This window comes from Pleurodeles waltl, chromosome 12 (genome assembly GCF_031143425.1).
Source record: "Pleurodeles waltl isolate 20211129_DDA chromosome 12, aPleWal1.hap1.20221129, whole genome shotgun sequence".
Lineage (NCBI taxonomy): Eukaryota > Metazoa > Chordata > Amphibia > Caudata > Salamandridae > Pleurodeles > Pleurodeles waltl.
In genome coordinates, this window is record NC_090451.1 from 185058267 (window position 1) to 185081705 (window position 23439).

The following is a 23439-nucleotide window of genomic DNA, read 5'->3' on the forward strand; positions in this document are numbered from 1 at the left end:
CATTTTTGTTTCTAAACGCTATTTTTGAGTTTAATCTTTAAAAATTCATAACTTGACTGGTGTATGTCGGATTTTTGTTGTTTTGGTCTTGTTTTGTTTAGATAAATATTTCCTATTTTTCTAAACTGGTGTTGTCATTTTGTAGTGTTTTCATTGAGTTACTGTGTGTGTTGGTACAAATACTTTACACCTAGCGCTCTGAAGTTAAGCCTACTGCTCTGCCAAGCTACCAAGGGGGTAAGCAGGGGTTAGCTGAGGGTGATTCTCTTTTACCCTGACTAGAGTGAGGGTCCTTGCTTGAACAGGGGGTAACCTGACTGTCAACCAAAGACCCCATTTCTAACAGTGCCCGGGCATTTTTTCTGACCCAGTCCAACCGACTCATTTTGTCATCAGCTTCCATGCAAATGGTTTGTAGTTAGGAGACTCTAAGCATGCTGGCCTCTGTGAATGATGCCACTTCTGGGTGGAAATCTGCATATCCACGGCAATTACTACAGCCCTAATTATGTAGTGGAATCCTATGTGGAGGGTAAATGCCAAGGTTGAAAGTGAGAGAAGTGAGTCTGAAGTTCTCCATGGACAACAGCAATGTAACACTTGGGGGGTCATTCTAACTCTGGCGGGCGGCCAGAGTTCCCCCGACAGAACACCGCTCCGCGGTCTGAATACCACCGCAGTGATTCTGTGTTTCCCGCTGGGCTGGCGGGCGACCGCCAGAAGGCCCCCCACCAGCCCAGCGGGAAACCCCTTCCCACGAGGAAGCCGGCTCCGAATGGAGCCGGCGGAGTGGGAAGGTGTGACGGGTGCAGTTGCACCCGTCGCGAATTTCAGTGTCTGCATGGCAGACACTGAAATTCATTGTGGGGCCCTCTTACGGGGGCCCCACGACACCCCATACCGCCATCCTGTTCCTGGCGGGCGAACTGCCAGGAACAGGATGGCGGTATGGGGTGTCGGAATCCCCATGGCGGCGCAGCAAGCTGCGCCGCCATTGAGGATTCAGCAGGGCAGCGGAAAACCGGCGGGAGACCGCCGGTTTTCCTGTTCTGACTGTGGCCAAACCGCCGCGGTCAGAATGCCCTGCGGGGCACCGCCAGCCTGTTGGCGGTGCTCCCGCCGACCCCGGGGTCGGAATGACCCCCTTGGTGCTCACTGCCACCAAGCATTACACCTCCAACATGAAATCCCATAGGAAGGTGTTTTTTTTTAATTTATTTTGGCTGATGCTATTAAATGAAACAGTACATCCATCTGAATACAGTTCAATTGTGCAAGTATTTGACAGTGGACGCCACCAGGACACCTATTTCTGCAGGTGGCGGTCCCACTCGCCATTTAAAAAAAGTCTCTAGGCTTGCTGCGAGTTAAGTCCCTCCCATTAGGTCCACCAAGGCCCAGGCATGCATTGTTGTGTTAGTGGCTTCCTTTGTGCTGTGCCATCTAGGCATATGGAGTGTGTCACTGAACTTCAGCCTCATCAGTCACTTGTTGCTAGGATATGGTAAAGTAGGCTAGTCTGCACAGCACAGGCTTGGTAGATAATTGAGTGCATATGCCAGTTTGTTGAACGAGCCCTGCCTACCTTGGCAGTGGGTGTCACTTCACTGCTTGTGATAGTCACCTTGAGGTCACGACCAAAGGCTGCTGGTGCTGCTCACCCCTTTGCTACCTTCTAAAGTCTACCGCATGACCCAAGTGGCTTGAGTCTGGACTGGTCACCTCCGGAGCCAGTACTCCATAGTCTCCTTTCAGGATTGGCTTGTGACTAAATATTTTGGGCATCAGCACATATTTATTTATTTAATTTACAAATTAAATCCTGCTATTAGACAACACTAGTTCTACTTGAATTGCCCTAACATGACACTGTCTTCAGCTGAGTATCTTTATGGTTTGACATTCTGCATCCTAGTTAACAAGCATTTACTTAGGAAAGATATGTTCACTTGAGCAATAGTAAGAAATAACCCAGGTCTAGAAATCACAAGAACACTGGGCTTGGGGGAACCATGTCCTCTAGCAGAGGCAGAAGGAGGTTTGTAAGTGGTAACTCTGGTAAATCAATATCTTCTTTGTGGTATTGTAATTGCTAGCTGTAGAATTCTCAAGAATGCATGGGTATCCTGGCAACTGCATTGCTGGGCACACTGGAATGAGAACTGGGGTTAAAGGATGACAGATGTGTTACTGGCTGAATCTGCTGGGTTGGTCATAAGTATCCGCTAATGAATAAACCTATGAAACAAAAGAAAAGTGGAGTGCAGATCTTTTCAAGTGATGACGAGGATGGGATGCACCTTTAATAAGACCAACCCTATGTACTGTTAAGGAGCAGATGTTCGATGCCAACCATTGGAGATTCTTTTTGAAGTGACGGATGGACTGTTAAGCTGGTAGGGGAGGACGATTTGTCAACGGCAAGTACGACTCGCCTTGCGGGGTTGTGATTGAGGACGAGTTGCAGTGAACTGTGAAGCAGTGTAAAAATGGGTACAATATGCATAGTGCGAGTTGCAGCGTTAAAAGGGGTACATATTAAAACATATGTTGACTCATTATGAAAAGTGGAGACTGTCTGTTGTGGAAGATTAACTGAGGGAAAATCTAGCTTTCAATGAAACAACCGGAGCATCGTAAATTAATGAGCGCTTGCCTCGCACTAAACCAATTCAGTTGGAGCATGGTAAAATTAAGCGTTTACCTTGCGCTAGTCAAAGCACAGCTGCAGCAAATTCTGGAGAGGCTCGCGCTTAGGTGAAAACAGTGCAGAGTAAGCAGAACATCGGATATTTGCTTGTGAAGTGAAACGTTGAATGAACAAGGGGAATTTCCTGAATAGAATAACCTTGTTGTACAGCTTTATCCTTAACAATGTGGAAATGTGTATTCACGATGTACAGAGCATGAGAATGCAATTCTCATATTAAACCGACGGTACGATAACGGTTAGTTCGAGGAGTGGGAGACTACCCACCTGACTAAGGAAAGAGTGGTGTCTGCAAAAAGGATTTTGGTGACAGACACATTATACCAAATAACTGCTGTAAAGTACTGTGGCAATAGGAACATTTTGTGTGGTGTCAGGCAAAGGAGATGTCGAGTAGAAGAACAAAGAGACTGTGGTGGCTACATTTGTTATTTTAACCTCTTATTTGAAGTGTTTTTTATGTTGTGAACTTTGAATTTTCAAGTTAACAATATGCAGTCCATTGCATCTCCTCCTGTATTTTTAGCTATCCCTGGGGATCAGAGTATGTCATGAGAAGATTGGCGGGAGGCTTTTGAAACTTATTTAGAAGCCTTGGAAGGAGCCTTATTTGTTGCAAAAAGCAAGTAAGCTTTATTAAAACATAATCTTGGGGTGGAAGGCAGAAAAGTTTTGAAGACATTACCATGTGTGAATGTGAACAATGAAGGTGATGGGGGGGTCAGAGGATGATAACTAAGAGGATGATATATAGACTATGTCAATGAAAGCATTACAGCAACACTATGGTAAAAAAGTAAGTGTGGTTGTGGAACATCACAATTTGTTTTCAAGAATGCAAGCACTGAATGAATCTATTGACCAATATGTAACAGTGCATTAGCAATTACATGTAATTTCAGGGAATTACATGAAGAAATAATCAGTTAATAAATTGCACTAGAAATTTGAAAATTCAGGAAACATTGTTAGGATTGAAACACCCATCTTTGGAAAACGTTACAACAATTGCCAAACGTATAGGAGACACTTCACGTTAGGTGAAGGAATTGGAAAGAAAAAATGTGGATGATACAAGTGTACAGGTAATTAACAAAGCTGTTAGTTACAAAAAACGAGGTAACAAGTGTTGTAGGGCAAGTGAAGAAGTAAAACAAAAATGTGTTATGGCTGTGGGAGTTTTAAACACTTAGGGGGTTATTACAACTTTGGAGGAGGTGTTAATCCGTCCCAAAAGTGACGGTAAAGTGACAGATATACCACCAGCCGTATTACGAGTCCATTATATCCTTTGGAACTCGTAATACGGCTGGCGATATATCCATCACTTTTGGGACGGTTTAACACCTCCTCCAAAGTTGTAATAACCCCCTTAGTGTCATCAGGAAATTGCCCTGCGGTAAGGGATAAATGTTTCAAGTGTAATAGAATTGGACATTTTTTATGGATGTGTAATCAAAAGAAACTGTTCTACAAGGATGGATTAAATCTGGTACAGAATTATATTGATGATGAGGGAGAGGATTCATTAGAAGATGATCACATTGACGTATTAAATGCTGTGTGATACAGCAGAGAAGTCACAAAATGAAGAGGTAGAGGAACTGTGTGCAAACAATACATATATGTTAGAAAGTAATCAGCATAAGCCTCCAAAATGCGTGGTGTTCATGAAAGGGATTCCAATCCAAATGTGGATTCTTTCATGTTTGCCATGTACACTCATGGATCAAGAAACCTGGTGTAAGTTAGGAAGAATAGAACGGTCTATGACCAATGTGGAATTAGTTGGCTACGGTGGAAGTAAATTGCCTATAGTAGGGTGTTTTCAGACAAATATCATTTTTAAACAAAGGGATTGCATGTTGCGTATATGTAGTCGAGAAGGGACAGTGTTTGTTGGGTTGGAAGGAACAAAGAGCTCTTAATGTCATATTAAATCCATTACTGATGAGCAAGTGTTAACAGTTAAGCACGAGGACACTATAAAATGGAAGGAAGAGTTCCCAAAATTAGTTGCAAGTACATTGGGGTGTTTAAGGAAATTTCAACATAAAATCATCTTAAAAGAAGGAGCGATTGCTAAAGTTCACAAGGTGAGCAATGTACCTGTAGTCTTAAGAGATGCGTTAAAAGCTGATTTGACTAAATTATTGGAAATGGGGCTAATTGAGCACATAGAGACCTCGGAATGGATAAGTCCTGTGGTTATAGCCTGGAAATCGAATGGCAATATTAGGATGTGTGTCGATTTGAGAGACCTCAAGAATAATATATGGGTGGATCGACTTCCTGTACCCAATATCAATGAGTTGTTAGCTGGAATCAAAGGAGGAGGGGTGTACTCAACACTTGATTTATCAAGTGCTTACCATCAAATATTGTTACATCCTGAGTCAAAATATCTTACGTGGTTTATAACATCGGAAGGGGCATTCAGATTTGTGCGTATGCCATTTGGTCTCGCGTCTGCTTCAGCAGTATTCCAGAGGGCCATGCAAAGTTTGTTGGGAAACATAAAAAATGTGAGGTTTTTCCAAGGTGATATTTTGGTGTGGGGGGAAAACGATAAGGAGCATGATGATGTGTTGAGAAAAGTGTGTGAATTTTAGAAAATGCGGGACTCGCAGTGGAAATTGCTAAATGCAAATTTGTGCATAAGAGTGTGGAATATTTAGGTCATATTATATCTTATGAAGGAGTTAAATCCAAAATTAAGTTAATGGAAGCTATTGAGAAAGCACTGTGTCCTATTAACAAAGATCAGTTAAGGTCTTTTTTAGGATTGGCAGAATATTAGGCCAAAATTCTGAAAAGGTTTGCAGTTAAAGCACAAATTTTGCAAGTATTAATGAAGAAGGGTCAGAAATATGAATGGACAAATGATTGCCAACAAGCATTTGAGGATGTCAAGAAAAGCATTGTGGATGCTCTGGAATTGAAACCTTTTGTTGCGCATGATCACACTATAGTGTCTACGGTTAAAGGATGACAGAGGAGTTACTGGCTGAAGCCGCTGGGGTTGGTCGTATGTATCAGCTAATGAATAAACCTACAGTGGCTTATGCCGGACTGGCAGTTCATATTAGTATTCTCTTCTTGATACCTGATAGTGTAATGTAAGGAAAAGGTTCAGATGGGTAGAGGATGTATAGGTGTGCATAATGCATGGGGAATAAAATATAAATATGGAAGATACAGATGGGCCTGTGAACAGAGGGACAAAAAGAAAGCTATGCATTTGAGTCACAGACACATACATATGCAGATCAACAGCATTGAAGACAGAAGGAGAAACAGAAACTGATGCGTTAACTACTACTAAAACAGAGGCACAGAGGTGGACAGGGAGGCACATAAGAGGACAGGCAGGCAGACAGGCACAGACATATGCATATATACTTACAGACGAAATGACAGATAGACATAAATGCACAGGCACATAGTCTGGCACACAATAATGTATATATTTACGTACAATTAATTTCCAGTTTGTTTCTTGTATTAGACATATGGGCAGTGTTATATCTTTATCTGTATATCCTGAACCTCAATTTTTAGGTTTTGCCTGCACAGAGCTTGGACTGTGCTTGTGAAATCTCTTGTAAATTAAAAAAAATAAAAAATAACATAAAAAGGGGGTTAGAGCCCACCCATTACTTCCCATCGCCTAGCTCCCACATGGCTCCTATGTCACTTTACTTAACCCTGGCTGGCTTCCTTGAGGGTCTCATTTGCTTGCTTCCTATTGGTCAGGGCCTTCTCACCACTGTCAACCTCCTGGGCATCTACATCTTTGTTCTTGCTGTGGAGCTTGGACAAAGCACTTTCCTGTGGCCAGGGTCTTTCCACTAGCCACAGGCTCCTGTAGGTACTCTTTATTAAATTTACTTTTGTGAGTGCTTTGTAAGCAGTCACTCTTCTTCACCCTGCCCTCTGTTGTGCTTTGACCCACCCCTTCCTTCTATCCACTGTGTTTTCACCACCCCCACCCTCCTCCCATTCTCCTTTGTGTTTTCAACCCCCTGACCCCTCCTGCTCCTCGTTATCAAACCACCCCACCATCTCCTGAGCTCTGTTGCATTTTCAAACTACGTTCCCACTCCCTCCCTTTTCAATGTCAGAATCCCTGCTGATGCAGTAGTTTGAAGCATCCAGTATATATTGCATTGGCATGTCTGTGAGGAGCATTCTCGCCCACCTGCCGCCCTTCATGATCTGCCCTCACCCTGCTCCAGCAACCCACCTTCTCTCCTGCTCCTTAAGCCACCTGAGGTCCGTGAAAGCCGAGATACTGAGGCTGCCTTGCTGCGGCTACCAGACTAGAGTCGCTCGGTGCATTTGTTGCAATTGAACCTCAGCATAGAAATGGCTTTTTCTCCCTGGGGGAAACTCAAGCTCCCTGGGTAACATGAGTCCCTGCTGCTGCAGCGCTTAGAAGCAACCAACGAATGTTGCATTGGCGGGTCAATGAGGAGCACTTGTTGCATAAAGCACTCACTCACCTGACGTCCGCAATTGTTGGCTGAGTGCACTTCTACCCATTTTGTATCACTATTAGGGGCACTCACACATTCTGTTGTCATCGGCAGAGGCTGCAGCCTCTTCTGTTAGCAGCCACTTACACAGCCTGTGCACGCACCTCACAAAACAAGAGACACTGGCTTCAGGGCACAGCACCAGTTTTATAGCTAACACCTTCCCTTCTCAGCTAGAGAACTCTGCAAGGAGGAAGTGGGGTAATGGCCAGAGTTCCTGATTGTGGAACTGGGGAACAAACTTAAAGTCTCAGCATCGTCTCACCATCCTGTGATTCTGGGCAAACCACTTAATCTCTCCCGTCCCTATAAACAATGAATGGTGACCTCATGTGATGTGGCTGGTGCTCATGAAATGTGCTCCAGTACCTTTGGGTCGAGTTTGTGCAACATATACAACTGCAAAAAAAGTTACAGATTCCTGAGAAAATCTATATCTTCTTTCATTACTGAATTTAACAAGTAAAAAAGAATTCAACAAATGTGTGGTTGTTCCTCATTTAATTCATCACTGCTTACAAAACTTTTCTCCAGGTCTCGGAGGAAGTGGATACCTTCATTTTTCTACACTCTTCCATGACCCGGGATACTGCTATAAGCAAAGCTTAGCCAAAAGCCTACCAGAAAGGGAGTCCAGTGCAGGCCCATGAGGGAAAGGTCCACGCCAGAAAATCAGGGTACCCACACAAAATAAATGGGTATACATGTAATATAATGGTAATTTATTTACTTAATAGGTGTTTATCCTGAAAATCTGGCATTGGCCCGGCTCCCCTGCACCTACACTGGACACCCTTCCTTGTCTGGGTCCTTCACCCTGCATTGATAAGTATGGTTGTACATTTAATGCTGCCTCACAGGAGATGGTTGGGGTTTGATCTCAAGTACTATATATCACAAAAGGTATCGTATTTAAGAAAGAACAGAATGCTTAGTACAGGCATTGGGATCCTAGATGGAACTTTTCCAACATATAGACCACGACCCAAAAGAATTGGAGCACTTTTACAGGAGCACCAGTTACATTACTAAGGCCAAATTACTTCTTATTTATAGGCCAACCAATGCTAGGTTTATCAAGGCGTTTTATTCAATCAGCAGTCGAGGATGTATACAATGCTATACAATGGTTTACATCCTCGAGCACCGATTACAGCTCCAAGTATGGTCTCCTGCCCTCTCCTCCCCCTCAAATTGCTGAGCCACCTCTCTTAATGATGGGGCAAGCAGGAGTGGGCATTAGGACCAGGCACACACTGCCCACTGACTGGAAGAAGGGGACTGGCCACCAGACACCACTTCCGGCCAAGGGAAGGATGTTACTTTCATACTGGGCATTGGTGGAGGAAGGACGTCCCTGCATGCATTGTGTGACCCTGGCAGAAGAATAAATAAGAAACGTTCTCCCCCCCCTTACCTGGCTCTGTGTAATCTTCTTTGGGATGGGGACTGTGAGGACATGACACCACCACCCCCAACTCTCTGCGTTCTTTATTTTGGTTTTTAGTGTCTTTAGTGTGAAGTTATTGGAGCACTTTTACAGGAGAAAAAGTGACATTACACAAGGTCGGATTACTTCTTGCTTATAGAGTTTTTTTTATTTTTAGCAATGTTGAACAACATGTAAAAAAAAACTTTGACAAAGCCAAAAATATATCACATAGACAAAGCCTACTGGCTTTGTCAATGCCTGTTCTAAATAGACTTTTCCTTTCAAGGCAGCAGGCGTACTGTCTGGACAATGATGGGACATACAATTTATTGAAGTCTCTGAAATATGAGAGGCAGATCTGGAGCAACTGAGGTGACGGTGAACTCCACTCCCTCACACTGACTCAGTCTGCCTGTGAAATGGCGCCTATCATATGCATTCTGTCCTAGACAGCTCTCCGCCACACCTACTCCCATCTTTCCCTAAAATTAGGGGTTCCATCCAACTGCGTGAGCACTTATCATAAAATAGGCAAACCGACATGAAATTGGCAACAATGTATTCAAAGGAATTTCAGTCCTGAATTCATAACAACGGAACAGACAATCAGTGTAAAGTGATGCATAACGATCCCAATTTTAGTCCCTCTTCCTGCCAAACAGAGTGCCAGATCAGCATGCTGAGTGTGTGACGCATTTACGTGTTTGCTTAAGCCACTGTAACATAGTGCCTCAAAACTAATCTGTTGTGGTAAAACTGTAATTCAATATGTTATGGACCGGACTGGCCTTATGATAGGATGAGAAATAGATCTCCGTTAGACAGGGGGCAGAGGGCTGCTTTCGGGGCTGGGGCAGCGCACTTACTCTTTTTAGCCAGGAAAGATGCTGAGAGGAAACAGGGGACAATCTTTCTCTGCTTACACACATGCTGTTGCAGAGCAACAGTACTTCTGAATAGTATGCCAAACCTTGAAGTGTTTAGTTATTGGTAGGGATGCCTACAGCAGATTGGACACAGGGCGCAGCTGTAGGCTGAGCCCTGCAAGTCAACTCTGACTGCCCATGGACAAAGGCTGAGCACAGCAGGGGAGGGCCACCCTTGGCGCATGAGGCACACAGCATTCCGTCATGCATAGCAGGGCTAGCTACCTAGGTAGGTCGGGCACACAACCTGGACACAGGGCGGGCCCTGCTTCTAACCACCCCGTGCAGGGCCAGGGTTCAGAATAGAGCATATCATAACCAAACCCCGTCGTGAAATTCAATGAAGAAACCGCAGTTAAAATGTGAGTTATGGTTCTGGCTCAACTGAACAAAATCTCAGAAACTTGCCGCTATTAATGGCACGCAGTGCACGCAAATCCCATAACTCACGTCGCCAGCCATGTTTTTTCTTGCTAGAGCATTTTTTTTTAGATCTGGCTTGACACTGCAGCTGTTGGCAGACTTTATGAGATCAACCTAAAAAAGAGCTTTCTGGGGTAATACAGGGAGAAGCTTTTTCTCCACCTACAGATGGTAGACAGGAGTACAATATTTTGACTGGGGAGAAGTTGTGTGCTTCCACCGAAAATCTGCTTTTCCTCCACACAGCTGTGATTATTTTATTTGTTTGTCGATTTCCATGAGCAAACAGCTTTCAGGAGCACCGACATGGCAATGTTAAGGTGTTTTAGATACGTTATTTATATTGTATACTTTTCTCTGCAGCATCACATGCTCCTCCCCTTACATCTTAACTTTAGACTTCAGAATGCAGTTGGGTGTTCGAGGGCAGTAGGTGATGCCCAGAGCTACATTAATCCATATAGTTTTTTTTTTTAGGTTTGCCTTGACAGCAAAACTGTTACTGAACACTATGTGATCAATGAAAAAAGAGCTTTTAGAGTACTACTGACAAAGGGGTTTAGGCCTCACTTGCGTGTTGGTTTCCCTGAGTAGACGATTTGATTGGACTGAAGTTGTGTGCTTTCACCAACAAAACGTGTTTGTATTGCCCTTATTGTTTTGTTGCAAAGTTAATACTCAATGCAGGTAGACTGAATTGGTTTTGGTGACAAGACAATGATCTCAGCTATGAACCTGATCTGTTTATTGGTGCAAATATTGTGGAAACATATTCTAAAGTAAATATGCATTTACAGGTAGATTGTTATTAATATGTGTAAAAGCCTACAGATAGTCATTTTGTTATACAGAATCTCACACATTAATGTAGTATGCAAGGGTGTTGGTGTAGGTTATCCATGCTTTAAAAATGTGGGTTAAGAAGAATTCAACTGAGACACCTTGTTAAGCCCTCTAAGGAAATATATTATTTTGCTTTAACAAAACTGGAATGTGTTATACAATTGTAATGTTATGATTGTATGCCTCATGGTTTCCTTGTGGTAAGCCTTACACTCATTACATTAGGCCTCGGTTGGTTATGGTGACAAGGCAATGATAACACCTGTAGGCCTGACTGAAGCCCATGGAAAATTTATGCCAGATGCCATTGGTCTTGTCTGTTTATTATGTACAATTATGACAAATGCAGAAGACCAGCGAACAGTGTTTGTTAAAGACAGTAGACCACAAAGAGTAGATTGTTATCACACAATATTACAAGTGGTAGACAGGAATGTAGTTACATGTAACCTCACATATTATAGTAGGCAAGTATTTTAGAGTTGGTCATCAACTTTAATAAACTCTGGGAGTAGAAGATTTGAACTGTGATGATTCTTGTTAAGCCCTATTGAGAGGGACTGTAAATCGATTTGCCAACTCTACTTACATGTTTGTATTTTTTTTTTACTGTATGCATGAAGTGCACCAGTTTATTCGCTCTTCAGTAAGACTGTTGGTTATAGTGTCAAGCCAATGCTAAAGGCTATAGGCCTTATCGGTTCTCTGTGAAATGTTGAACCAGATTCCTTTGGAATGATTTGTTTATACTGAAAAAACGAAAAAGCAAGTAGGGCTTACCTACTAATTGTGAAAAGCCTGTGTTAAAAGCAATAGGCTTATAGGGATGGATTGTAATTGCACAATGCTAAAGCCTGCAGGCAGGTATTTTGTTATACTGACTATCAATGCCAATTGTAGGCAAGGGTTTTGGTGACTCACATGAATAAACCTCGGGGATTGAAGATTTGCACTAGGATGCTCCTCAATTAGTTCTATTAGCATGGACTTTTACATTGTATTGCAACTGTAATTTTATACATTTTTCTAATGCTGTTACAGTATACCCGGTAGATGCCTTATGGAAACGCTTATGCCTAACGCAGTACGTCAGAGCTGGTTATGGTGACAAGCCAATGATAAAGGTTACAGGACTGATTGTTTATAATGGAAAGTTAAGATAAAAGTAGTAGTTCTGACATATTGATTGTGTAAAGCAATAGTTATTGTCATGTGGCATTTAAGGGTTGATCTTTAAAACCTACAGATAGGTGTTTTGTTACATGAAATCTCACAGATTGCCTTTGTAGGGGAAGGATTTTGACGTTAGTTTCCTCCCCTGACAATCCCTGTGAGATGAAAATTTCCACAGTAATAGGTTTTGCTAGAATCTCTTTGGAAGACCCAACAGACTCAGTTGTCTACCAGTACTTTGTAATAAAAATAATTTAATTATACACATCTCAATATATATCAATCTATATAGTCATATAGATACATAGAGCGCCATTGGGTCAGACTTCAAAGCGTCATTTACACTCTGCTTCCATCCATGAAAGCGTACAGCCTGGGGTAATGGTTTGGTCTGCATAAGACATTGACTTTCTTGCCCTGTGAATGATGGCAGTTTCTGATTACATTGCACGTCCATCTGAAAATAAGTGTGCTTCAGTGTCAGGACTAATTGCACAGTCCTTTAGTTGGCAATTTTCTCGTAATACACAGCCTTTTTATTTCTTCGCTTCTTTTTTTAATTTTCTTAAGAGGATGCTACAACTGCCGAGGCGGTGCTAATAGGTTGCTTACCTGCCGCCCATTTTATCTGCAGTGTGCCACATCCCAAGTGGCCACTTCTTCCAACACAGGAACCATCCTGGCATACTGTGTCCATAGTGCTTCATTGTTTCGCCATTTCAAGATAGCCAACACATTGGTACTAAATGTGACCGCTATGCTTGAAATTTAAAACAATGATAGACTACTTTCTACATCTCTGCACAGTGGATTCCCACTGCTTTATTTAGTTTTGTAATTGCAAGCATACAAGCCTTGTTTAAACAGTAGCATATTTTCATTCCAACTTGTATTTTTTAAGGTATCTTGCATATGATGTTGAGTGTGTTTTGTTGCAATTGTTCCAGAATTTAAATGCAAATATGAGTCAATGAATGGATGTGTAAGCCAGACCTATTGGCTTTGTCAATATTTCTTTTTCCACTGCCATTTGGAAATCTGTGTTTTCAGCATGGTAATCAACGTTGGTTATGGCATACCTGGTGTGCATTGCATACCATAACTAGCATTTCTTTCTTTGCTTTGTGTGTTTAAAACCAAACAAAAACTTATTGAACACATATTTGATAGATAAATAATTAATTGGCAATAAATGGCATCTAAATAAGAAAATATAGCAAAGCATACAAGGAAGGAAAGAGTATTGCTCAAACTCTCGTAATGGGAAGCTGTTCAACAATATTTGAGTCCCCAAGATAGGTAGGGTGCGGTAGATCTATCATGTGGACTATAAACAGATGATATCATTCGTAACAACAAGAAAGGATGGATGCCTGACGAGCGAAAAGTTCATTATTACTTGTGAGAAGATACTAAAAGAGCTTGATGAGGGGTCAGGGCACACAGACAAGTACGTCTCTGGGTAAAGTGAGAAAAGGGGCCCAAATACAGAGTCTACCAGGAGAGGAAGACTGGGGAAGAGAGAAATCCACATGCAAATAAAGCGTATTGTTTTGATTCACCTTTTCTGGTGCTATGATCTTACAGTGGCTCAACGGTGAGCCAATCCCAAAGATTTGGAGCACACAAGACTGTGTTTCAAACGAAAATGGGTAGGGTACCATCCAGCAGCACAACTTCAAGGCAATCTTGGCTCAGACGGAAAAACACTCTGAAACTAGTGAACGTACAAAACGTTCAAGTATAATATCCTTCTATGCGAATTTCCTTCATTGACACTTACATCCTACTAAAAACTTCCATCTGATGAGGATCTCTGGAAAAGGAAGCCTTTTCTATCTTTAGCTATGCCATTGAATACGCCACCATTGGCCATCCGAATCACACAGTATTAACGGGTGTTTTGAATAATCCCAAAACCCAACCAGTTTTTAAAACTGGCTGTTGCATATAGCTAAACACGCACAAGGTGACAGCAAGGACAGATAACTGACAATTCCCAATACTTTTTTCACTGTTTATGCCCGCTGCTTCTTTGATTTCGAGGAGGCCTCTAACCCCACATACTTGTGCAAGTCATGTCTACTCCATTCCCCAAAACAGTCTGGGATTATGGTTTCGCAGGTATTTTTTTTTTTTTTTTAGATTTTCTTTAAGGTTATGGGTTTCTTGGTTGTGGGGTAAAGATTTTTACAGTGTGCCATGTGGAAGTGCATGTCTTCCACTAGCGTCTGTGTGCATGTACCTTTTCTCTTGCTCCATGGACTCTGACGCTTGTGGTGGTCTTCAATAAAAATGGTATTCAGATGCTGTCACTCAGAGATAGACTTGTATTTATAGAAATTAAATTTCCGGCTAGGATAGACTTGTTGCTGAGTTAGTGTAGGCTAGACTCTACCATGTGATTTACTCCCACTATGGAATCTGCTTTCAGAAAGCCCATAATACTTTCCTTAAATTCATAATTCTACATTGAGCAATTCCACATCTGCTCTCTCTCCCACGTAAGTCTCCGATATCATTTTCTGGACATGAGAATTCCAATTTGTCCAGATATCCTGGGTGTGTTCCTTGGGTCTTTAGATAAAAGACTTGAGCAACCGTCATAAAGTGATTCACCCGGAAAACACAAGCTGGCCCGTGAAAGGGGATAGGAAGGGGTAAAAATATATGGATCTTGGAATGCAAATAAGAACTCTGTCATCCTGTATCGAAAACCCCATGTCTCGAATCTGCCAGGTCGCCTCTCAGTAGGTCACTTCGTGCGTACATAGAGCTTCAGTTTCACAAAGCAATAAATCCTTAAAGTTGCAAGACAGCTTACCCTGAAAGCTTTTTCTTAACATCTCTTTACAGTCATAAAATAATATTTCAGTATTATGAACAATCAATCCTTTGTGAATTTTGTATGATTCATTTCTATTTTTCCAAGTCTAGGAGTCGAATGTCGACTATGTAATAAGACATCTTTATCAAAAATGGAAGCAATAATTTGGGACAGACTCTAAGATTTACTATTTTTGAATTATTAAATAGTAAATAGTTTCTCTGTTTTGAAATGAGAAAACCGTCCAGGTTCCCAGCGCATAAAGAGCGGGACAGCTGGTACCAGGATCCCTGAATTCTCAGGAGAGGGTGATGTGAATCAGTTTGGAAACCGTTTCTCAGTGAAAGGTCCCAGGGCTGCAGTAGGCATGGAAAAGAGGGTTCATTCGGTCGAAGCCTGACAGACCACACAGTTGTCTAGCTGGGAAAGTCCTACGAGGCACATGTCAATGGCTGACCTACAAAGCAACTCTCCATTGCCTTTTTGCTGTGTCAGTCTTATTACCTTGCACTTTATTGGATGGGTTTATTTGTTTTGGCCCATCCATTTAGTCTTTGTCCCTCCCACAGAGCATAGCCTGTTTACCCTCTCTCTGATTGGCTCCTTTTATTGTTCTACAAGTGTCTGCTTGTAGGGAGCTTTTTTCCTCCTCTTCTGAAAACACTTGGAGTGCATGTTTCCCCACTTATTCCAGCACATTTCCTTATAATATTATAAAACTTTCCTTTTTCACAACTTTATCCTTCGAGCCGCTTATACGTAAGGTTTTATTTTTATATAGCTTTGCCCGTCGAGCCACTCTGCGGTGCACTTAAACTCCACACTGCTCTTTTTTTTATTCATTCACTTCCACCCCTCCATATTGCTTTGTATCCATTAGCTTCCATCCAGCTGCCCTCTGTTTTGCTTCCCCACCACCCATGCCCTCTGTTGCTTCCTGACATTCACACCATTGTTGCTTCCCCACCCTCCATGATTCAGCCCTCCGTGCTGCTTACCCTACCTTTTTTTCCCCCCACACAGGTGATCCTGCCCTCCCCCCACCTGTTTGATTTTTTTTTTTTTTTTTTAACCGATCCACCATGGATCAGAAGAAAAAAATGCTTGCATATTTTTGTAGACAAGTACATGCTTGGTGTGCGCCATCAAAATGACACAGCCAGCAACATAGGCTTTTTTCCTGGCTATTACCCATGCTGCAAAGTATCATAGATGCAGTGCAGCATCTCTGAAACGAGAATCAAAGCCAACAGGTTCAAAATCCGAGACCTAATGGTTTTTCCCAATGTCTGTTTTTACTGCTGTTAATTAAGAACAACTGGATTACTGCTGTGCACCTAAATATAGCACACACGTGTGTGGGGATGGTTCGGTACATGTGAATGCATCTGTGCCAATGAACATATGATGCATGTTTGTGTATCTTTCTGTTTGTGTTGAAGTATGTGCACATGCATAAGTGTATATCTGTGTATGTGAATGCATGTTTGTCTGCATGTGAGAGAGTGTGTATGCATTTGGACGATTGTTAGTGTTTGGCCTACCAGTCTGAGGGTGGTATGTGTGTGTATTCTGCATCTGAGAATGTGCTCATAATTTAAAGCGAGTGGTGGAAACTGGTTGCCAATCTTTGTAGTCCATATTTTTAGCACCTTCCTTGAGTCAACAATTTATTTCTTATGCTGTACAAAATGCATCGCCTTTTAGCTGCATTACTATGCATCCTTGAAACACAACCACTCATTTGTGGTGTCTAACTCTTGTGTGATTCATGTGTGCATTTTCTTTCTGAGATTTTTGATTCCTTCTGTTTGTGGAACCTGATTCTACTACACATGACAGATGTGGTTTTTCCAGGAACATCACAACATTTTGTACATTCTGCACTGAGGTTGGCTTATTCTACCAAGGTACAAATGTACACTTGAAGAGAAGCCTGCAGAATCCATGACCGCAGTCTGCTGGGTGGCATAACCGAACTTAAGGTCTAAAACCTATATTAAGCTAGAGAGAGATCACAAACAGCACACTGTGTTAAATTAGGAATCTGGAAACGTTTCTGAAGTAGGTTACCAAATTAATTCAAGGGGTGAAGGTCTTGTGTTGTCATCACAAGCTTAATTGATTGGGGAGGGTTTTAAATATATAATGTAGATATCACACATAAACCCTTCTTGGGCAAGATCAATGAAAAGGCAGCCAATAATCTGCTCCATGTCATTAAAATTGGCCTCCTTCAGGACTGCCTGTCAGGATTCAGACCACACTCTGACCCCTCTGCTGCTCTAACACAGCTAACATCAAAGTGGATGACAATACACAACAATACGCAACTTCAAATAATAGTGTGATCTGATTGGCAGAGGGTGATTTTTTCCCGTCTGCCATCTTGCTCCTGCAGGAGCGAGATGCTCCCACAAGTCCCACAGGAGCTCATGCTGTGATTGGCTGGACGCTACATAAGAACAAATATTGCAGCCACCATTTCAGGATATGGGGACTCTGTTCATATGTTCTGAATTTTTTTTTTTAAATGAAAAAGCTATAAGGGGGGCAGGATAGGGGGTACCCTTTTCTTTTAAAAGATGGTCTTTTCGGTTTGCCGAGATCCCAGGACTCTCCTATTCTTGCAAGAGTCCTACAGGAGCAAAAGGGCTGCGCTGACTCCTGCCAGAGTCCTGGATAAGAAAACCATTAAAAAACGGTGGATGAGTGTCTGTGCTGGGTTGGCCACGTGTGGGTGGTTGGCCATGCGCTTAGCCCATGCCCAACAGAGGTGAAGGTTGTGGGTGGTGGTGTGGATGGCTGCCGGCACGAAGTTGGGTGACTTCACTCACATTTGTATCACAATACTTCACATCACATTATTGATAACATTAATACGACATTGGAAATGAAATTAGTGATGACAACCCTGCATGGTGGACCAGCGAGGTATTGTTACTTGAAATAGCTGATGAATTTCAGTTTTTTTTTACTTTAACATGTTACACTTAAACTGACATTTTCATCCTAACTATAACTTCAAGCTTTGGTTTTGTTAGTGAATTTCTGAGGTATTTATAATGTAAAGTAAGATATTATTACCATACCTAACTCTGATGTCACTTTATACTTCGTTTTTCAGTAAAAAAAAAACCACAAATATATAAACACTCACACACACACATATATATATATATATATACACACACACATATGTATACACAAACGCATCTATGTTACCTACTGGTGGTCACCAGTAAGTAGTTATAATTAGGACCTAGTTTCCATTGAAAAAGCGTATTTTGACTTGTCTATATCTTTGTCACAATTTGATAAATCTTCATGAAATTTAAAAAAAAAAAAAGTTGCTCTCTAGAATCTTGTTGTGCATGGAAAGTTTCGGGATGATCCATCAAGCTGGGGCTGAGAAAAGGGGGGGGGGGGGACAAAAAAGTAAATTTTCCATTTTAATTCCCATAGAGATTTTAAACACGACTACAACACAAACTGCTCGACGGAATTACACCAAAGTTGGCAGGAAGATAGTTATTGGGTCAGAAAGATTTCTTTTTATTATTTGGTGAAAATTAATTCAATAGTTTAGGAGAAATTAAAGGAAAACCAAATTTGTATATTTAGGCTTGCGAATACTGCCGATTTCATGCAGAGATCTGATTGGCTGCCAACGTTTCAGCCAGTTAATGTTGGCAGCCATTTTGAGACTCTGCTTTAAATAAATCTAAAAAAACAAATAAATAAAGGGGGAAGTACCGTTACCCTACCCAACTACCCTTGGTCCAGGGACCCTCCTGGGGACCCTCCCTGGGCTAAAAAGTGAAGGCGCAAGTTATAGCTACCTTGGAGCATGTGTTATCATTACTTGAAATAACTATAACAGGTGAATTTCTTTTAAGTGAATAGACAGATATTTATATTTTATATATATATATATATATATTACATAACGGGGAATTCTGCTTTGAAATATGGACCATAATTGCAATTGAGGTGTTTTGGTGACATCTTAAACTACAAACTGAAGGCTGAATGATTTCAAATGTGAGCAGAATCTGGAGATTGCAGTATACCACCACATGCTACCAGTAATGTATTCTTTATGTTAGAAGTTTCTTTTGGGTTAGGTAGCTTCAAAAAGCTATTTCCTTCAAATGTAACTAACAATAGGCATCCATTGGAACTTTCTTGAACAGATTGCTAATATAAAATGGAAAATTGTAAGGTTAGTGGATTTAAACAATTATTGGGCTTCAGTGTTTATCTCAGATTTATGAATTCATGACATATGTCACATAATTTGGAACATTTGGAGATGTAACCAAAAAAGATTGCTTCTATCCCAAACTGATGAATATAAGATTGCCAGAGAATGTGCCACATTTACATTTTTGCACATAAGTTAGATAACGGTACTCCTTAATTTCATCATATGTGCCACAAAGTCCTAACAACCCAGACAATATTAAAGTTACGGAGTAGTTTGGGTGCTGTCATTACGACGACATATATATCAAAAGGACTCATTTGTTCTCATAAAATCCGTCCTGCTATCCTCTAGAGAATAGCCTAAGGTTGATCAATTCCTACCAACCCCAAACTACACGAATTCACAAAGCACACTATCCCATGAAGTCCAACCTACACGTCATCAGAAACCAATACAGTGTACGCTGTTCACACAACATCCAACCTACTAGTCTTCCAAAAGAAACTCAGGCCTCATCGGTACCACCAATACCACAATAACTATACTGAGTCCAACAGTCCCTTCTTACTAAAGCCTGATGGAGAGTTTGGCGGACGAGGTTACTCAGTCACAAATGTGACGGATATCCTGTCCGCCATATTTCAATTCCATTATAGCCTATGGACATCATAATATGGGGGATGGCATATCCGTCATGTTTGCTAAGGAGTGATCCAGCCGCCAAACTCTAAATAAAGCTCTAAGTTTTTTGTTTGCCCTTGTGGTATTCATTGCAACTTTAACAAAAATATTGTACCACCCCCCTACACAATACAACATAAAATGATGGTACCTGTCCGACCGTACTCCATTCTTGTTTGAGCCCACATAGTTGTTCTTCTTTTCTACAGGCATTACGTCTACGTAACCACCGGTTTCATCATCGATGACGCCGGCATGCACCGCTGTCCTACAGATGCTGGAGCTCTGAAAAAGAGAAGAGAATAGGAACTGTACCACATGAAGCCACAGCAATTTCAACAAGAAGGTAATGAACAAAAAGACAATGTCAGTGAGTCATCTATTCAAGCACTGGTTTGTGATCTGGACTTTCTTATCATGCACAAATTAAATTTTCATACGCACTGGCAGGGTTATGACTCAGATCAAACAATATATTGATCATAGATTACAATATATTGCAAGTGGAATTTGTTGAAGAAGTTAGCACATTTAAATAAATACCTCTTATTGGTAAGCAATATTTGCTTATATGGGCTCCTCCTGTTATTATACTTTGCGAGACATAGTATAGCACGACATGTCACCAATGGCTGCTTTAGAGTGCCACAAAGAAAGAAAGAACGCGTTCCGAATTAACACAAACAGCAGCGATTGTGCATTCAGTTACAACCATATTAAAAGTGTTTGCCCAGGGAAATATTTTACTTATTTGTAAAGTGCTTCACCGCCATTTCAATTGTCCCACGGAACCTTCATGATCGGGGTGCCGTTTAACGTTATGGGGTAATCATGGGCAGGCGCTGAAGTGGTCTTTTGACATTGTGTTTGGTTTGATTTGATTTCTTTTAGGATTGAGTTATACTCGATGTTGTTCAGGGAGGTTACAATAGTCTACGGTATTTTTATTCAGGTATTATATTGAATAGAAGATGGCTCAATTCTTATATAGATTTGTGTGAATCATTGTGTCCATGAATCGCGGTGCAGAAGGGGAATGCCGATGTTGTATCAAATTCTCCTGGGATGTGCAATTGTCCACTGATCTGCTTCGGGTGGCTGTTACGACGTGAGTCATTATTGACATTTATGTGGGTATGATGCAAAGCTATGTGGTGTGGTAAATTTAACTTAATATTTTCTGAATGGTTGATTTGTTGAATGGTGAAAGAATATGTGTGTGCTGCACAGTATGGACTATAAAACTTTCCTAAATATTATAGACTATTCTAAAGAAAGGTTTGCAAAAAATATGGAGCAAGTCCATTTTGTATCACCTTTTCTCCTCGAGTTACGAGGGATTGAATAAACAGGTGTTCTTCCAAATCATTCATCAATTTTCCCACAAAGCCAAAGAAATCGGACATATTGAAGTTACTTTTGCTTGATTGGGTGATTGAGTGAGACTCAAGTTGCTGTAGTGAATATGTCAATATCTGAAGTATAGAACTCATTCAGGGTTGCCCTCCCCTTAACTAACAAAGGAATCTCTTGTGTCTGCTTTAATGCATAGTGGCTCTGATTCGCACCTTCCTTCGCATCGCAACAAAGACGTCAGCCCTAAATGAATACGTGATATCTTTTCCACCTCACTTCAAGAGCCTGAAATTGGAACAGGGTTTGTTCTCGAGTTTTACTTCATTCTATCTGTTATTCTTTTATTGTAGTCTTATACTTTATCATGCATAGTTCACCCAAGAGACCCCAAAATGTGACACGTAACTTCAAACTTTTCTTGACTTGATAAAAATCAAATAAAATGTTGGTTTAAAAATAAAATACCTTAAAGAACAATGGTGTTGTATAAAACGATAACTTATTACATCATTCAACTTGTACGTAATGCTGCATATATTTTACCTCAGAATTGGCAGCCACAGTAGGTTAATCAATAATACTATAAACAACAAGCAGAAGTGCCATATGTTACTGTCGGGGTTTCTTATGCGTCTTATGCTTTAGCCGTGGCCAAAACTAAGATGCCACCATAGATGACATTGGAACATATCAGGCGTCTAAAATATACTGAGGTAAAAATTCCCAATCAATAACGGGACATGCGGATTTTAATGTTGGGTGCACCAAATCTGTATGTTATGCTCCGTTTTTCAAACAGCAACCCTAACTGGCTGCTGTCGGTCACACCTGATACAGTACAACCCTTGAGCTTCTGAATATATTGTGCACGATAAATATGGCGCCGTCTTCCAGGCCTGAGTCTCACATCTAAAACTCCTTCACACCCACCATCAGAAGATTACCTGCCCTTAATCTGGTCCACTCGGGATTTGGACCTTGATGAAACTCCCGCACCACTTTGAGACTTCCCACAAAAAAACTCCTAAATAACTGTCTGTTTTAACAGATTTTTAATAACCCTCAACCATAAAAACAACTGCACTGCCCCCCTACATGAGTCACCCAGCTGCCTCGCGCCTAAAACGTCCCCTCTGCTCCCGCCCCCATCTGTTCCCAATGTTCATGGTGTGTGCCCACGCTCTCACGTGTTCCTGTGGGATATGTATGGTCCATTGACCCACTGACTGTCTTCCCTGTATGGCTACTAAATATGCAAAACCTCACCCACTGTCAATATCACTCCATAAATTCCAAATCAATTCTCAGTGTTGAGGAGGCCAAACGAGTGGACAACAGGTGCAAAGGAGAGGCCTTTGCCCCTCCTCGCATGAGACATACTGAAATGAAGAACTGGGGCTGCTGAAGACGGGCAGGGCTGGAGCTGGGCAAGGCAGTCGCATACTATGGCGCCATAGTGGCCCTCCATCGATCCAATGTGGCCCCTTTTCTATAGAGGCTATAGCTCCTGAGCAGCGGTATGAGGCCCAGTTATCAGGGCTCCCCTAATCAAACATTTCCACTGCGCCCGCACCGCCTTTGTTCCTGGAACGTGGAAGGCAGGTTTCTGAGCCCGCCTTATCCCACTTCCCCACAGCGCTCGCTTCGGATGGCCTATCTCTTGGCTGCCTTCAAAGCTGCACTTTGCAGTCGGACTTCGTTTCTTTATATGGTCATGGTAACAGAGATGTGCTATATTTGGAAAGTGCACATCAAAAGCGTTTTTGTGAAGAGTAATCTGTACGGTTTCTCTTGTCTGCATCTCTGGGAAAGAAGCCTTTTTTCTAAGTACTTCGCGTCGTCCAGTGCGATCCGCGGGTGTGGCATGCTGTACCGTCACTGCTCTGAATCCTCTGACAGTCGTCTGCATTCCTCCTCCGTTACCCACGTGCAGTGATACCACGAGAGTATTCCTACACTTACCTGATAACAGGACCGGGGTAGCGACGCATTCCATAGCACGACGCGTTGTCATGCCCTTGGGGTATGTTTCCCTGCATCCAGCAGCAGGGCAGTGGAGCACTGATCAATGCATCCGACAGCAGGGTCATGCCACTGGAATGTCACTGCCTGCATCCGACAGCAGAGTGCAGTGTGGTGTCACTGCCTGCATCCGACAGCAGAATGCAGTGTGGTGTCACTGGAATGTCACTGCGTGCATCCGACAGCAGAGTGCAGTGTGATGTCACTGGAATCTCACTGCCTGCATCCGACAGCAGAGTGCAGTGTGATGTCACTGGAATGTCACTGCATGCATCCGACAGCAGAGTGCAGAGTGATG

At 41.9% G+C, this 23439-nt stretch overlaps 1 protein-coding gene across 1 annotated transcript in view; it reads right to left on the reverse strand.

The window, feature by feature from the left end:
- The window catches only part of CRISPLD2 (cysteine rich secretory protein LCCL domain containing 2), a 139488-nt gene that overhangs the window by 13866 nt on the left and 102183 nt on the right, over window positions 1–23439 (reverse strand). Inside the window, exon 14 of the mRNA XM_069217670.1 lies at window positions 19915–20048. Coding sequence (XP_069073771.1) covers window positions 19915–20048 — 134 coding nt within the window. The remainder of the gene's footprint in view (window positions 1–19914; window positions 20049–23439) is intronic.